General features: G+C 33.8%; 2 protein-coding genes across 8 annotated transcripts; one reads left to right on the forward strand and one right to left on the reverse strand.

The window, feature by feature from the left end:
• Nucleotides 1–2768: 2768 nt before the first annotated feature.
• Nucleotides 2769–5381, forward strand: LOC145060976 (Phosphoglycerate mutase family protein). 2 transcript variants are annotated; one of them, XM_079008312.1, is made up of 10 exons: nt 2769–2916; nt 3416–3477; nt 3589–3696; nt 3772–3851; nt 3952–4114; nt 4378–4452; nt 4544–4632; nt 4720–4839; nt 4962–5006; nt 5087–5381. In XM_079008312.1, the coding sequence occupies exons 2-10, from the start codon at nt 3424–3426 to the stop codon at nt 5208–5210; spliced, it is 858 nt and encodes a 285-aa protein (XP_078864438.1). In that variant the 5' UTR covers nt 2769–2916; nt 3416–3423; the 3' UTR covers nt 5211–5381. The 2 variants fall into 2 exon arrangements, with proteins under 2 accessions (XP_078864438.1, XP_078864439.1); XM_079008313.1 differs by lacking the exon at nt 2769–2916 and adding an exon at nt 3059–3079.
• Nucleotides 5052–9886, reverse strand: FAAH (fatty acid amide hydrolase). Of its 6 annotated transcripts, XM_079008309.1 has the most exons (20): nt 9549–9886; nt 9340–9470; nt 9138–9247; nt 9010–9070; nt 8725–8915; nt 8434–8641; nt 8213–8360; nt 8017–8129; nt 7847–7922; nt 7271–7342; nt 7143–7194; nt 6970–7050; nt 6801–6884; nt 6613–6716; nt 6451–6543; nt 6311–6379; nt 6132–6196; nt 5993–6054; nt 5631–5726; nt 5052–5555 (listed from the first exon to the last, which is right to left on the reverse strand). In XM_079008309.1, exons 2-20 carry the CDS (start codon nt 9416–9418, stop codon nt 5496–5498), a joined length of 1824 nt encoding a protein of 607 aa, XP_078864435.1. In that variant the 5' UTR covers nt 9419–9470; nt 9549–9886; the 3' UTR covers nt 5052–5495. The 6 variants fall into 6 exon arrangements, 4 of the variants coding, with proteins under 4 accessions (XP_078864435.1, XP_078864436.1, XP_078864434.1 ...); XM_079008310.1 differs by having other exon boundaries at nt 8725–8909; nt 9340–9886; XM_079008308.1 differs by having other exon boundaries at nt 9340–9886.
• Nucleotides 9887–14536: the final 4650 nt, after the last annotated feature.

The following is a 14536-nucleotide window of genomic DNA, read 5'->3' on the forward strand; positions in this document are numbered from 1 at the left end:
CGGTCCCTAAGAGGACTTTCGACCCTAAGAGGGGTTTCGGGTCCTTAAGAGGGGTTTCGGGTCCTTAAGCCCTTTTTGTCCGTTTTTGACCCGTTTAAGGGTCGGAATGACCCGAATGACTTCAAAAAGTTACGGAAACTTTTGAGAGAGATTTCGGAGAGATTTCACATTCTTGGAGAGATTTCTCATTCTTGGAGAGATTTGGGAGAGATTTGACATTCTTGGAGAGATTTCTCATACAAAGAGATATTTGGGAGAGATTTCACATTCTTGGAGAGATTTGGGAGAGATTTGGCATTCTTGGAGAGATTTCACATACAAAGAGATATTTGGGAGAGATTTCACATTCTTGGAGAGATTTGGGAGAGATTTGGCATTCTTGGAGAGATTTCACATACAAAGAGATATTCGGGAGAGATTTCACATTCTTGGAGAGATTTGGGAGAGATTTGGCATTCTTGGAGAGATTTCACATACAAAGAGATATTTGGGAGAGATTTCACATTCTTGGAGAGATTTGGGAGAGATTTCTAAATAGAGAGAGGTAGAGTGAAAACGATTAGGAGAGGTTTCATTTGTGACCTTTTTGAGTGTCCGGCTTCGCAATGCAAGGTCCGTAAACCCTGTTAAGCCTTGTTTAAGGATCTTACACACTCCTGATGAGTATGCAACATTGTTTTATCGGCTTGGCTCGTCACTTACCACAGTTTTAGGTTAAGGAGATCTAGATGTACGTACTTTTCGATTTATGATCTCTCATTCTAGCGAGTTGTTTAGTACATACATAACGTAAGCCCTAGCACACAAGGGTTAGTTGAGTTGACCGGTTTGACTTGTTGACTTTATTTGACTTTGAATTGACCAGAATTTGACGGTTGTCACAGAATAACAAATTCTTTTAGATTGAGGGCTAACGAGGTTCCACACCTGGGCAAGGCCAAGGATGAACCTGAACGAACAAGGTGGCCAAGGCTGAATCAAGGGTGGCTAAGGTCGCACACAAGATAGCAAGGCCAAACTAAGGGTTGCTACAACTAAACACAAGGTGATAAGGCCGAACTAAGGTTGGCTAAGGTGGTGGCCAATATCAAAGCCAAGGTGGTGTGGCTGAACCCAAACTACCATGTCGAGTATGCGTCTTCTTGGTTGAGTCCTATCAAAGGTTGCTAAGCTCCTCGAGTCTAGTTTAAACTTTGTTTATCTTTTCGAATCCTTTTCCGATACGGAAAAGTACGGTGAGCGCAACTCACTTTTGTCTGTAAAAGACATACAAAAAGATGCCAAACATGTTTAGCTTTATAATTCGAAACCATAAGCTATTAATTATTGCTTATTCTCTCCCACACATATTAAATTAAACATCAAAGCATATTCTCAGGTTCCAACCCGATGTACGACTAACCCATTTATTTTGATTAATACTCACACAATATCGAAGCTTTTTTACAACCGTAGATACTTTCGTGAAGCTATGTATTCATCAAAAAACAAAATGACTTCATTTCAAATTTGAAAAAAAAAGACCTTAAATAATGGCCGGTGGAAACAGAACCAAAGACTAAAACTAGATAATATCATGAACCAAAAGTTTACAGATTATACACTACATCCGATCAAGATCGGACCAATGAATCGATTTTTGGACATCCCTACATAAACATAACATTAGCGTGGCGAGTATCCTTCTCACATTTCCGACCCTTTCCAAATGACACATTAGCTCTATATCCGTTTTTCTTTTCTATCTTTTCCCTTCACTTGCTCCCTTTCCCAAAACACCCAAATCATATGGAGATAGTCATCCTAGCTTCCTTCCCTTTCCACTTTCTTTTACACGTAACAAGTAAAAAATAGAAAATAGAAGATAAAAGAGGAAAGAAACATCTGGAAGCTCGACATGGAATTCCCGTATGGACACAATATTAAGACACCTAAGGCGGTAACCTCCTTCGACATCGTCTACTCTTAGGGTGGAGGGTGTCCATCCCTCCCACCCTCCTAATCCATTGCCATTTAACAACCATATCAACCTTTTTCTCTCTTCACACTTGCTTTCATTCTATCCCACAACACATGAATATTATCCCTCCCATTTCTTACAACCCAAACACATTTTGGTACAAGTTTTCATGTATAAAATACTAACTAACCAAAACTGAAGCTAATATATAATAGAAGGAGAAACATGAAAATATACGGTACCAAGAGATAAGGGTGACAATTGTTGTTACGTCACGACACGAAACGAGATTGGGAACAAATTGAAATTTGAATTCGTGTTCGTGTTCGTGTTCATGCCAAGTGTAAAAAACACGATGTCGTGTCATGTCGTGTTTGTGTTCAAAATTCGACACAAAATTGACACGATTTAACATTTATTTGTCGTGTTTTTCGTGTTATGTATGATTAAATATTAATTAAATAAACTAATTGTTATATTATGTTATCTTTGTCGTGTCGTGTCGTGTTTAATTGGTTTGTTTTTGTGGTAGTTAAAAAAAACACCGCATTGTGACGTGTCGTGTTCGTGTTACAAATAACCTTGTCGTGTCGTGTCATGTCAGATAGATACACGACACAATGACCCGATTTGACACCCTACAGAAAAAGAAAATGATGTTCCATATGGCACCTCCTACCTCTCAAAAAAATCCTACAGCCCACGCTGTCCACCCTTTCCAACCCGATTTATCATGTCATCAAAACTTTAAAAGGGGAGGTCAACATAGCAGTCAAAGGAGAGAAGTCGATGACAAGAATCGAATATCACAATCACAAGTTTCAACCACAAATCAGCACGTTGATGACACATTTCGCCATCACTATTTGTATCAACAAAGGCGCTCGTTTTCCTCCATATCATTCTTCGATTCCTATTCCACAGGAATCGATCAGATCCTTCACTATCTGCTTGTGGTAATTTATCCTAAACCCTCCAATCCTATCGACTTCTTTACTCTTTCTAAACCTTACCCATATCAGATTTCTTAGTTAATCTGGACTTGTGTTAATGCTTACCATTTCTAAACCTCACGAACATATGAAATTAAGATTTCTTAATTTCTTACCATATATATATGTATGTTTGTGTTTTTGCCTTCGAATGCCTATGTTCTATTTCAGTTTTCCTTCGATTATTAGCATTGAAGCTATATTCTATCCGATTTTTCTTTTTTAATTTTCAGATTTGGGATTTATTTGCTCGATAATTATACAGTAATAACACAACGGTTATTTCCAATTGATAATAACTTACATACATCAGTTCACCATAGAACACTTTGAAAAAAGAAACTGCAGAAATCCTAACTTTGATTTTGCATTTGAATTTCTGATCTTTTTTGTTTAATTCCATGCCACATTAATCTAAATTCTTCCAATTTGTTTAATTTCCGTGTACTAATCTTTGTTGCAGTTTGAAAAATGGATTCGACTTCAAGTTTGTATCCATTGCATCGATCCAAGACTCTTCACCTGGTTATTACCCAACTTTTACTCCAATCTAGGGTTAAATCCAAGAAACAGCAATTTATTTTCATTTTTCTATTACAGAATTATATTTTTAAATCTTTTTACATTGCTATTTAGGTTAGGCATGCACAAGGAGTTCACAATGTAATAGGAGACAAAGATTACAAAGCCTACATGTCTCATGAGTATTTTGATGCTGAGTTAACTCGATTAGGCTGGCAACAGGTTAACAAATTCTCCACATCATATTAATTTTCTTTCTGAATTTTGACTTTTTTTTTTTTAAAAAAAAATTGTTAGGTTGAAAATTTGCGAAAACATGTTCATGAATGTGGGCTTGCTAAAAAGATTGAAGTAGTTATTACATCTCCTTTGTTGAGGTAATTAATACAATGGAATCACATTGTTGTTTATTTTTTATTGACTACGTTGAAAATTGAAAATCTTTTTTTTTTTTTTTTTTTGGATTTTAATTTTTAGGACTATGCAAACAGCAGTTGGAGTATTTGGTGGAGAAGGTTACACAGATAAAGTTGATTCAATGCCATTGATGTTGGCAAATGTTGGAAATAGTGGTCGATCTGCAATTTCAAGCCTAAATTGTCCTCCTATTCTTGCAGTTGAACTTTGTCGTGAACATTTGGTAGGTTTACTAGATTCATGATTTTTGCAATATTGGTCCTTATTTGAGGTTTTTGTAACATTTTTAATCCCTGTTCTAAGTAAAACAACTATTTTTTGGTGCCGAAAAATATGTAATTGTTTTACTTGGAACAAGGACCAACAACATTATTACAAAAACCTCCAATAAGTACCAAAATTGAAGGACCAAAAACGTAAATTACTCTAAGAAGAAGAGACGTCATTGACATTTCTTGTATTGTAACATTTTTCTTTGGGTATTAGGGTGTCCATCCTTGTGATCGTAGGAGAAGTGTCGGTGAATACCAATGCCTATTTCCCGCTATCGATTTTTCATTGGTAAACGCTGTTACTTAACTTTTTTTTTTTGTTTTGTTTTAAAATTTTTGAAATGATTTATATGTTTTTTTTTTATTTTTATGTATTTCAGATAGAAAGTGATGAGGATGTGTTATGGAAGGCTAATGAAAGGGAAACAAAAGAAGAGCTTGCAAATAGGGGGAAAAGTTTCTTTAATTGGTGAGTTCAGTTTCTACTTTCTACCATTGTCGTTTCAAATTATTTTTTATTAGGGAATTTTATTTTTACTTTACAAGTATTATATAGGCTATGGACACGTGAAGAAAAGGAAATAGCTATTGTAACTCACAGTGGATTCTTGTTTCATACACTTGCTACATTTGGTAATGACTGTCATCCGTTGGTAAAAAAAGAAATTACCAAACAGTAAGTTATTCTGTCATTTTTTCTAGTTTTAAATGGTTAACGATTTTTTTTTTTATTCCATGAAAACATCCAAAATGTAAGGGCTTTTCTTGCATTTAACCGATATTTAAAATCTTGTGTAGTTTTGCAAACTGTGAGCTTCGTTCCATGGTGATTGTTGACAAAAGGTGAATTTATTTTCTCATTTTGCATCAAATTCTAAGAAATCTTGATTTCATTTTTTTTTTTTTTTTTTTAATTGTTGCAGCATGTTAGGATCAGATCCTTCAACAACTGATTATCCAGGAAAGATCCCTCCAGGACCAGATATCCCAAGTGATGTCGTTGATAAAAAGCTTGCAAATGATGACACGGTTTCTGGCTCCACTTAATTAGTGACAATTTACCTTTTTGCCCCTCCCCCATACCAAAAAAAAATCATCAATTCTATTCTGTACAATATGAATGAGAAGCTGAAACATTAATGCTACTGTTGATGATGCTTAATGATTTGTGAACTAATAGCTAGTTTTTATTCCAAATTCCAAAATAAGGTTCCAATATTAATACTTCTAATAATTTAATTAAAAATATAATATTCTTTATAGTAGTTGAATACAAACTAAAAACTCGGATAATCACAGAAATATGTCTTGATGGAATATGGATTTAGGGTTTCAGTGCTTGTTTAGAACATTGAAATATGATACTGGCTTCTTAGTTTCAACACGTAGTCCCTGAAATATTTATATATTAGTAATATCATATATTTTATTTATTTATTTTATTGGTGGAATTAGAATAAAATGTACCTCAAATGCAGCAGCCAATCGCAAAATTGTAGCTTCGCCCCATGGGCGACCCATGATTTGTAATCCAATTGGAAGCCCTTGCTTATCATAACCCACCTAGAAAAAAAAATGATTTTGAAAAAAACATTTTTTTCTTTTGCAAAAAAGTTATTTTTCAAGCAACCCTATGCTATGCCCACACTGTCAAATCAAGTACAGTGTAGTCTGTCAGGTGGCTACATGAGAACCCTTGTCCATACTGTCGAATCAGGTACGTGTGGTCTGTGGTTGACATGAAAACCCTTGCCCACGCTATCAAATCCAATACAGTGTGGTCTGCTAGGTGGCTGACATTAGAACCTGTAAAGTAAAATAGTACTTACGGGTACAGAAATGGCTGGGAGTCCAAGAAGATTCCCTGATATGACAAACCGCATCAAATTACCTGAAAAATGAATTCCCTCTTGGTTAAAAAAAAAAAAAAAGAAGAATGTACGTTGACTTTCATAATAGTCAACTCACCGGTAACCTTCATGTTTGTCTCACCGAACTTGATTGATTTTGGGCGAATTACAGGAGCAGTTGTGCTAAAAGAATTAAAACAAGAATTTATATAAAGTGTTTTAACATTTGATTTTATAGAATTTGTAAAAACTATAAAACCCATTGATAGTTTATAATTATAGTGTTATACATAATACCCTGTTGTTGGAGTAACTATGACATCAACCATCTTGAAAATCTCCATATGATAATACATGAGTCTTCGTCTATAAAAAAAATCATATTTAAAAATACAGTTATTATTTGTAAAAAAAATAAATCGTTTTTTTAGAATCACCTGAGGCGTTGAGCAGCAACATATTCTGAAGCTGTAAATGACCGAAAAAGGGCAAAATTTGTCCTTGTGTCCAGTGTGAATTTCTTGTCGTTCCTGAATACAAAAAAAGTGTAAACGGTGTAGGAAGGGTAAAATGGTCATTTATGTCTGAGTCTGACATACCCGTTTTGACAGTGAGGTGTTAGTGAGGCTAATGATTCGGAACCAAATGAAACAAGATGAGATGTTCGTATCTGGTGAAGCTCGGGTATCACAACCTCTACTACCTTCAAAAAGACATGTGAAGGGTAAAATGGTCATTTGCAGTTACACTTACACCCTTGATGAAACTTTAGCCTATATATACTTACTTTGCATCCATGAGTTTGTGATAACGTATTAAGAGCATCTTCACATTTTGTTGAGATGTCGGGTGAGAGGACATCATTAAACCACTATAAAACAAACATATGCTAAATGAAGACGTTTGTGATTTTTATAAAAAAAATAATAGTAATATTGGAAAAAGACGATTATAACCTCGGTGTACTTTCCTATCCGCATTGATGACAAAATACTAGAATTCTCAAGCGATGATAAATCAGGCAAACAAGGGAGAGACTGTAAATTAGATGATTTGTATATCAGTAGAAATTGGATAATTCAAGTTTAATAGGAAGAAATGAAAGTAGGATGTTGTAAATTGTAATTACAGGTAAAAGGGTTATTTTATCGATAGGAGAAGCACCTAAGATTGCTGCATAACTGAAGAAACCAAAGAACCGATTTTATTAAAAGGAGAAAACGATATAAAAAATTAAAATTTATAAGAGTTGCTTACACAAGCATGATATCTTCAACACTTGATGCAATTGGTCCTACATTTCCCATAGTCGTTCCATGGCATAATGCTCTTGACAATATGAATAAAGATTATAAATAATCGTTTAGTTTAAGGAAATCTACTATAAAGTCCCTACATTTTGACCTCATATTCAATTAAATCCGTAAATATATAACTTGTTTCTGATTAAGTCCCGAATACTGGTAAATGTATTCATTTTCATCATTTTTCCTCGTTAGCGGTCCTTCCATTTTTAAAATTTATACTTTTGGTCTAGATTTTAAATTTTACTACAAACTTGGTTCAAAATTTACACTTTTGGCCTAGATTTTAAAATTTTGTTACAAATTCATCATAAATTTAGTTTTTTTACATATGTTTTTTTCAAAATTTTGTTTCAAATATATTATTTTTGCTTTAAAAAATCATATTTATACAAAAAAACATATTTTCCAACAACCACTGAGCTTAACTTAACTGGCCACAAAAGCCCGATCCACATTGTAATTGAAACTCCCAGACTACTACTGCTATTGTAGAGTGGGTCCCACTAGATGAATCACAAAATCTTACCCATTGATGTCGATACGACCATATGTTGTTTTTAATCCCACAACACCACAAAGGGAAGATGGAATACGAATCGAACCTATGATTTTGAACATGTATTTTTATCACCATGAGAATTTAAAAAAAAAAAAAAACAGAATTTTGATTTCTTAATTTCAAAGCCTATATACAACCTCCTCCATCTGTTCCTAATGCAGCTGAACATATCCCACAAGCTACAATAGCTGCGGGCCCCGATGAAGATCCACCCGTATATCTTTCCAAATCATGCGGATTTCGAGCAATTCTGTAAATTTCAAACGAACTTTTATAAAAAAAAAAAAAGAAAAACCAATTTGGAAATTCAAACATGAAAAGTGAAAACATTACCCATAGTTTGAGTTATTTCCTGTAGTCCCTTGTCCAAATTCATGCATATTAGCCTTCCCAACAAAAATCACTCCACAATTACGTAATCTTGATACACAAATTGCATCTTTTTCAACACTATGTACCTCATGAAACCATGTTGTCCCACCTATTGTTATGTGTGTAACTATTAGATAATTAAAAAATATGATATTATATTATTATATTATATAAATATATACCTTTAGATGGATGAGGATAACAATCTATATCATCCTTGATTGCCATGAAGATCCCATCCAATACTGACAATGGTGTTCCTGTATAAAACCTTTGAGTAGAAGCTGCAGCTTGTTTTCTTACATCCATGGCATCAAAAGAAATCAATAGAGGTATTGGAGGTTTTTTGTTGCTGAATTCTTGTATTGCAGAGATCACATGTTCTGCAATCTGTAAAATGGATGTGTATTATAAATGTATATAGATTTATATATCTTGAAGAAGCATAAAAAAAGTAGGGGGAAATGACATACGATTGATGGAGTTGTGATGTTTGATCTGTATGAATATGCATAATCACGAATCTTCCAGTAGTGAAATGATGGGGTTAAATTCAAATCAGAAGAAGGATCATAGTGAGGAAGGCATCTAATGGCTGAGTCAACTCGGTGTTGAGAGCTTTTGTCTTCTTCAATACAAACGACTCCTGGTTCTGGTTCTGGTTCTGGTTTAGGTTTAATATCAAATTTCCAACTCATGAGATTAGTAAAATGGTTTTGAAAAGTATCGATGAGAGTTGGAAGTTTGAAGGAGAAAACCTTGAGGAGGAAATTCAGGTGTAAACATTGGTGATTCTGGTATCACAGTCTCCTTTAACATCTGTGTAGAATCATAGATTGAAGTTTAAACAAATAAGAGAGTTTGTGATTTAGTTAAAGGAGCAAACCTCTGTTATTTTGTTTTGTTTCTTCAAGTAAGAAAGGATCACAGGACCTATCAATGGCGTTTCAAGCAACTTGACAAAAATCCATAGCCATAGCCCAGTCACATTAGGAGCTGTAACAAAACGAACAAATCCAGTTTTATTTCGGAAATGATAAAAACATTCGATCAACAGGTAGAAGAATAAGACGAAGAAGAAGAAGAACCTTGGATTTCTCCAGGATTGTACTTGACTTTAGTCAAATCAACTTCGGTGGCAGGCAACATAATGCGTTTCTTCCCCATTTTCACTCAGGCAATTAATCGAACACTTGGTACGCATTCCACAGTTCTCTCTCTGGATTTACGAATTCTTGGAGAAATCGAGAAGAAATGGTTACAGTTAAGAATAAGTAAGGTCTGAGTCTCAATGTACCTTGTGGTGATGATGATTGATGACATCATGGTTGAGGATGAAAGTGTGAAGTTTGTTGGGTTGGTGATGAAGTGTTTGATATGCGATTTACATGACATCGATTGTTTAGCAAGTGAAGCAAGTGTGAGGTGTCATTCTCTTTGCACTTTCCATGCATTAGAAAGTGAAGCAAGAATCTTTGAATTTATTTTTCTGTTTGATGTAATTTTCAATATTCTTGATATGTTTTATTTAAAAAAATAAATTTATTGGGAGCATAGCATCATGCCTATTGTACGAGTGAAACAAGAATATCAAAGAGGAAGAGATTTTAATGTACATCTCCCAAATAATAATTCCAAATTTCACACAAAAGATGACATTACCCTCATTCCCACTATCCTCTTATAAGCACTATGCTCAAACAAACTAAATAATATAAATACCCAAAATACCCCTTCCACTAATAAGTTGCTCTCAATTTATTTGGTTTCCCAATTTATCCCTTGTAGACTACTTGACAAATCTAGGTATATCAATTCCAAAAGGGAAAATGACTCTTAAGGAAAATTAACTTTTACGTTCGTACTCATTTGGTCCCTTTTTTTTGTATTCAATATACCATCGAACTTGTTGTTTGTGTTCACCATAACCTTTTTGATCGGCTTTTGACTTGTGATAGTCGGTCAAAAGATTATGGTGAACACAAACAACAAGTTCGATGATATATTGAGTACAAAAAAAGGAAATAGACCAAATGAGAACAAATGCAACAGTTGGTTACTCTCCTGATTCATTTTCCATTTACTCATTTACAGCAAATTTCACGTCATCTCCTACTGATATTAATGACTTTATGAGATTCATTTTTGCTTCTCTTCAAAACATAGCCTACGAAAAAATATTATTCATACATGTACAACTTTGTAATGCACTTGAATATTTGTTAGGGGAATCTTGACTAAGCAGACACATTTCATGACTATATTTACATTTCCAATCAAATGATTTATCGTATCGTGGATTCTAGATAAGTCTACAAACGAGTGGAATCACAAGTGCTGCGATTTTTGAGTTTACTTAGCTTTAAGATCGAACTCATGGGATAAAATACAACATCAATATGTACAATAAAGCACATAGAGTTAGTCATGACTATATTGATTACAGTTGACGTCCATCTTTTCAGTTCTAAACCACCACTCCGTAACATTATTCGTGTTCTAGCTTTTTGTAGTAGGTTCTTGAATGAAAATGTCATTTTTTAAGAAAAATGTTAAGTAAGTTTTCCTTTTAATTTATTTTTATTAAATTGTTGATGACTTATATATATATATATATATATATATATATATATATATATATATATATATATATATATATATATATATATATATATATATAACACCCATTTGATCAATTTTAATTTGAGCTAAATGTCTAGATAAAGAGAAATTAAATATCTTCCTACTTTTTCTTTTAAATTATCTTCTTATCAATTTGAAATGATGACAAATCTCCAAAAATATAATTAATTTTATCAAAATATGACAAATATCATCATTTCATATGGATAGAAAGATGTATATTTCATATGGATAGAAAGATGTGTAAGAAAAAAAAAATAGAAATATATTTAATTAATCTTTTAGAGGTACGATTTGTGGACAACCAAACATTTTTTTTGTTTATCAAATCCTTTAATTAAATCACATATCAAATATTTTTACAAAAGGACTAATCACTAAATGACAAAGTATTTTTTATTTATTTATCACAAAAGTACAGTTTATTTAGTAAGATATATTTTTCCGCAAAGTTTCTTTATTCATAGTCTCCATTACATAAATCTTTAATAAAATCCACAACCTTTCACTTTCGTGATTCGCTAGGATATCTCGTGGGGATCAATGATAAATCAATTTACATAAAAAAATGTCTTACGTAATAATAGGCCATTTTTGATAAACATTCAAGATTCTCTTTTAGGTCATTTTAATATATATTTTAAACAACTTATGAGGCTTTTTAATCATAAGCACAAACATATAACAAGTAAAGAGATACTGATAAACAAGAACTAGTTTTCTATTAAAAACAAAATAACAAATCAATTTAAAACAATTTTACACAGGAAAAACCTTAACCTTACAAAGAGGACAAACATTCTTATGAAAAAGCCACTCCTTAATGCATTCAACATGGTAACGATGTTTGCATTCAAGAACTCCTACAATTTCCTTTCTCTCGAATCCAACTTGACATATCACACAAATCCCATCTTGATCTTCTCCTTCTTCTTCAAAGCAGTTGATCTGTTTCAGTTTAAGATTCTTGGAGATTACCTTCTTCGTCAAACCTTCATGTCTAAAGCTCTGATCCATGTCAATATTCTCCAGGATAACTACTTCATCTACGATTTCAGATTGCTGCCAGTGTCCTCCGCCCATAAATTGCAGTGGTGGGAGTGTGCGGGTGGAGAAAGACGACGGTGGTGGATACATGTCGACACTGTTGAGTATAGCGACTTGATCTTCATCTACAGACCATTTATGAAGGTACTGTTGCAGTGGTTGGTGTGTACGAACAGTGGTTGGGGTGTTTAGGTATTGGTTTGGAAGAAAGGTGCGATATGGACGTGGGTGACGATTCATAGTGTTGATAGAGATAGAGAGAATACAAGAGAAGTTGGTGTTTGATGATGACGATGATTATATGATTATGGGATGAAGTAGCTTGGGGTTTAAGTAGGGATTGAAGCTATTGTTTTGTTTTAATTAAGGAATGTGGTATTTATTGTTTGCGAAAATATCGATATGGCCGTTGGTATCAACGTATCATAATCTTTTGTACATTTTGGATCGGCTAGCGTTGTATCACCGACATTGTTAGGTTTTTTTTTTTTTTTTTTTTTTTTTTTTTTTTTTTTTTTTTTTTTTTTTGGTAAGAGTATCCAGTATGGGCACATAAGTGCTCATTATAGTCGACGTGGAAACGCCTTAACGGCGTTGTAACGGGCCCCCTGCTCGTTGTTTCTCGTTACGGGGTTTCTCGTCCTCCTTACCACCGGGTGAAATGCACTAAAATCGACCGTTTGATGGTTTGATTGCAATGGACCGTTGTTAAAACGGTCAAAATGTTTGAAATTTTTTTTTACCTTTTAAACCTTTATATAAATACAACGATCAATCTTCTTTACATCTTTCTTTCTCTCTTTCTCTTTATATTTTATAAAAAATTTCATGCTTTCTTCTCAATAAAAAAAAATAGAGCAAAACTCAAACACCCCTCCATCATCAAACCCAAACACAACCTCGTTTCTCGAATTTGCGGGTTACGAAAATTATTTCAATCATTTATTGTCTCAAGGATCACTACAAATCTCATACCAGGACGCCGTTTTCAATCCTGTTTGACCACCACTGTAATTTCCCAACTCACCTTATCTTCAACAAAATCTATTTGGTCAAAACCCAAATTTACAACAAAATATTCTTCCTACTTTTGTTTCGATGCAACAAACAACCACCCAACCACCACCTCCAGCACAACCATCGGTTGAAGTTGAAGCGGGAGGTAGTAGGAGAGGGAAAGGGAAAGGAAAAATGAAAGGGAAATCGATAGTGGTTGAAACGGAAAATGAAGACGTTCCTCAATGGTGGACACCGGAGGAGAAATATGCTTTGACGGCGGCATGATGTACTACTTCAAAAGACGAACTCCGCAGAAATGGAATGAAGAAAGGTGCTTATTGGGTGGCGGTGTGCGAAAAATTCCACGCTATGTTGAAGAAAAAACTGTATCGCAATAATGACATGTTAAGCAGCAAATGAAATCAAATAACTAAGTGGTGCAACAAATTCAACGGTATTTACAACCGACTTAAGGTGCAACAGCAAAGTGAAACCAACGACTTCGATTTGTTTAAATCTGCAAAAGAACAATATCGGGTCTAAATGAGACATGTTTTCGAGTTTGAGAAATAATGGGACTTGTTGGGAGCGGATCCAAAGTGGTATAAAACTCCTACATCGTCGGAGGTTTAATCCAAAAGGTCTCGCAATTCGAGCCCGGTCGACGTGTCGGAGGCACGAACTCATATTGACGATGAGATATCCCCACCACGACGACCGCCCAGACACGACAAAGCGAAGCGCGTTGCAAGACATGCGGAGGAGGTTGAGGCGAAAACAAAAGATGCGGCGGAAATGAGAACGAAATTCGATGAACACAATTTATTAATAAAAGGAAAAATGACTTGAAACGTCGTCACTTGGAGTTCGTAGAAAGGCAAGCATGAGAGAAGCAGGAAAAAAAAAGATAACACTTGACTCATCAGTTGTTAATTCTTCGGATTAGCGAGAAAGGTTAATTATGATAGTAGTAAAATATTATGGTTTTAGGTTTAATTTAAATGTTATTGGGTTAATTAGGACTTGGAAAAAATGTTATCTTTTGAAATTAAGTCTTTTTTATTGTAATCTTAATTTTAGTTTTTAAATATTATGTCTTTTTTTTTGTTTTTTAAATATTATATTTTATAAAAATGTATTTTTTTATTAATTTAAAAAAAGACAAACGAATAAAGTAAAGAAAAAAGAACTCGAAAAAATAAACACAAAAAAATGACATGAAAAAAAGTTGGTGTTACATTTTATTATAACATGAAAACCATTTCCCCACTTGGTGTTATAACACCATTGGTGATGTGGCATGTGGGGTGATACCAATTTGATGTTACATCTAATTACCAATACCCAATGCTCTAAGAAAACTATTGGGATGGTTGTGTGTTACGGCCAGTTTATTAATCTTCGACATTATTTTTATAAAGATCTCTTATATATAAAGCCTATTTGTGTAATTTATGTGAAACATGAGACCATCACTATAAATTTGCTATTAGGGTGGACCTATTTCTATAATTTTATGAAATATATCAAAAATTTCTATTCCCTCGGTCCCAAATTAATAGTCTATGTTTTCTTTTTGGTTTGTCTCAAAATAAT

Source organism: Lactuca serriola, chromosome 7 (genome assembly GCF_051521515.1).
Source record: "Lactuca serriola cultivar US96UC23 chromosome 7, Lser_US96UC23_V15, whole genome shotgun sequence".
Classification (NCBI taxonomy): Eukaryota; Viridiplantae; Streptophyta; class Magnoliopsida; order Asterales; family Asteraceae; genus Lactuca; species Lactuca serriola.

Coding starts and splice junctions, on each gene's coding strand:
- LOC145060976 (XM_079008312.1), top strand. CDS start 3,424: ATGGATTCGACTTCAAGTTTGTATCCATTGCATCGATCCAAGACTCTT. Junction 3,478..3,588: donor GATCCAAGACTCTTCACCTG/GTTATTACCCAA, acceptor ATTGCTATTTAG/GTTAGGCATGCACAAGGAGT. Junction 3,852..3,951: donor ATTACATCTCCTTTGTTGAG/GTAATTAATACA, acceptor TTTAATTTTTAG/GACTATGCAAACAGCAGTTG.
- FAAH (XM_079008309.1), bottom strand. CDS start 9,418: ATGGGGAAGAAACGCATTATGTTGCCTGCCACCGAAGTTGATTTGACT. Junction 7,051..7,142: donor ATAAAATAACCCTTTTACCT/GTAATTACAATT, acceptor TCTAATTTACAG/TCTCTCCCTTGTTTGCCTGA. Junction 6,380..6,450: donor GTTGCTGCTCAACGCCTCAG/GTGATTCTAAAA, acceptor TTTTTTTTATAG/ACGAAGACTCATGTATTATC.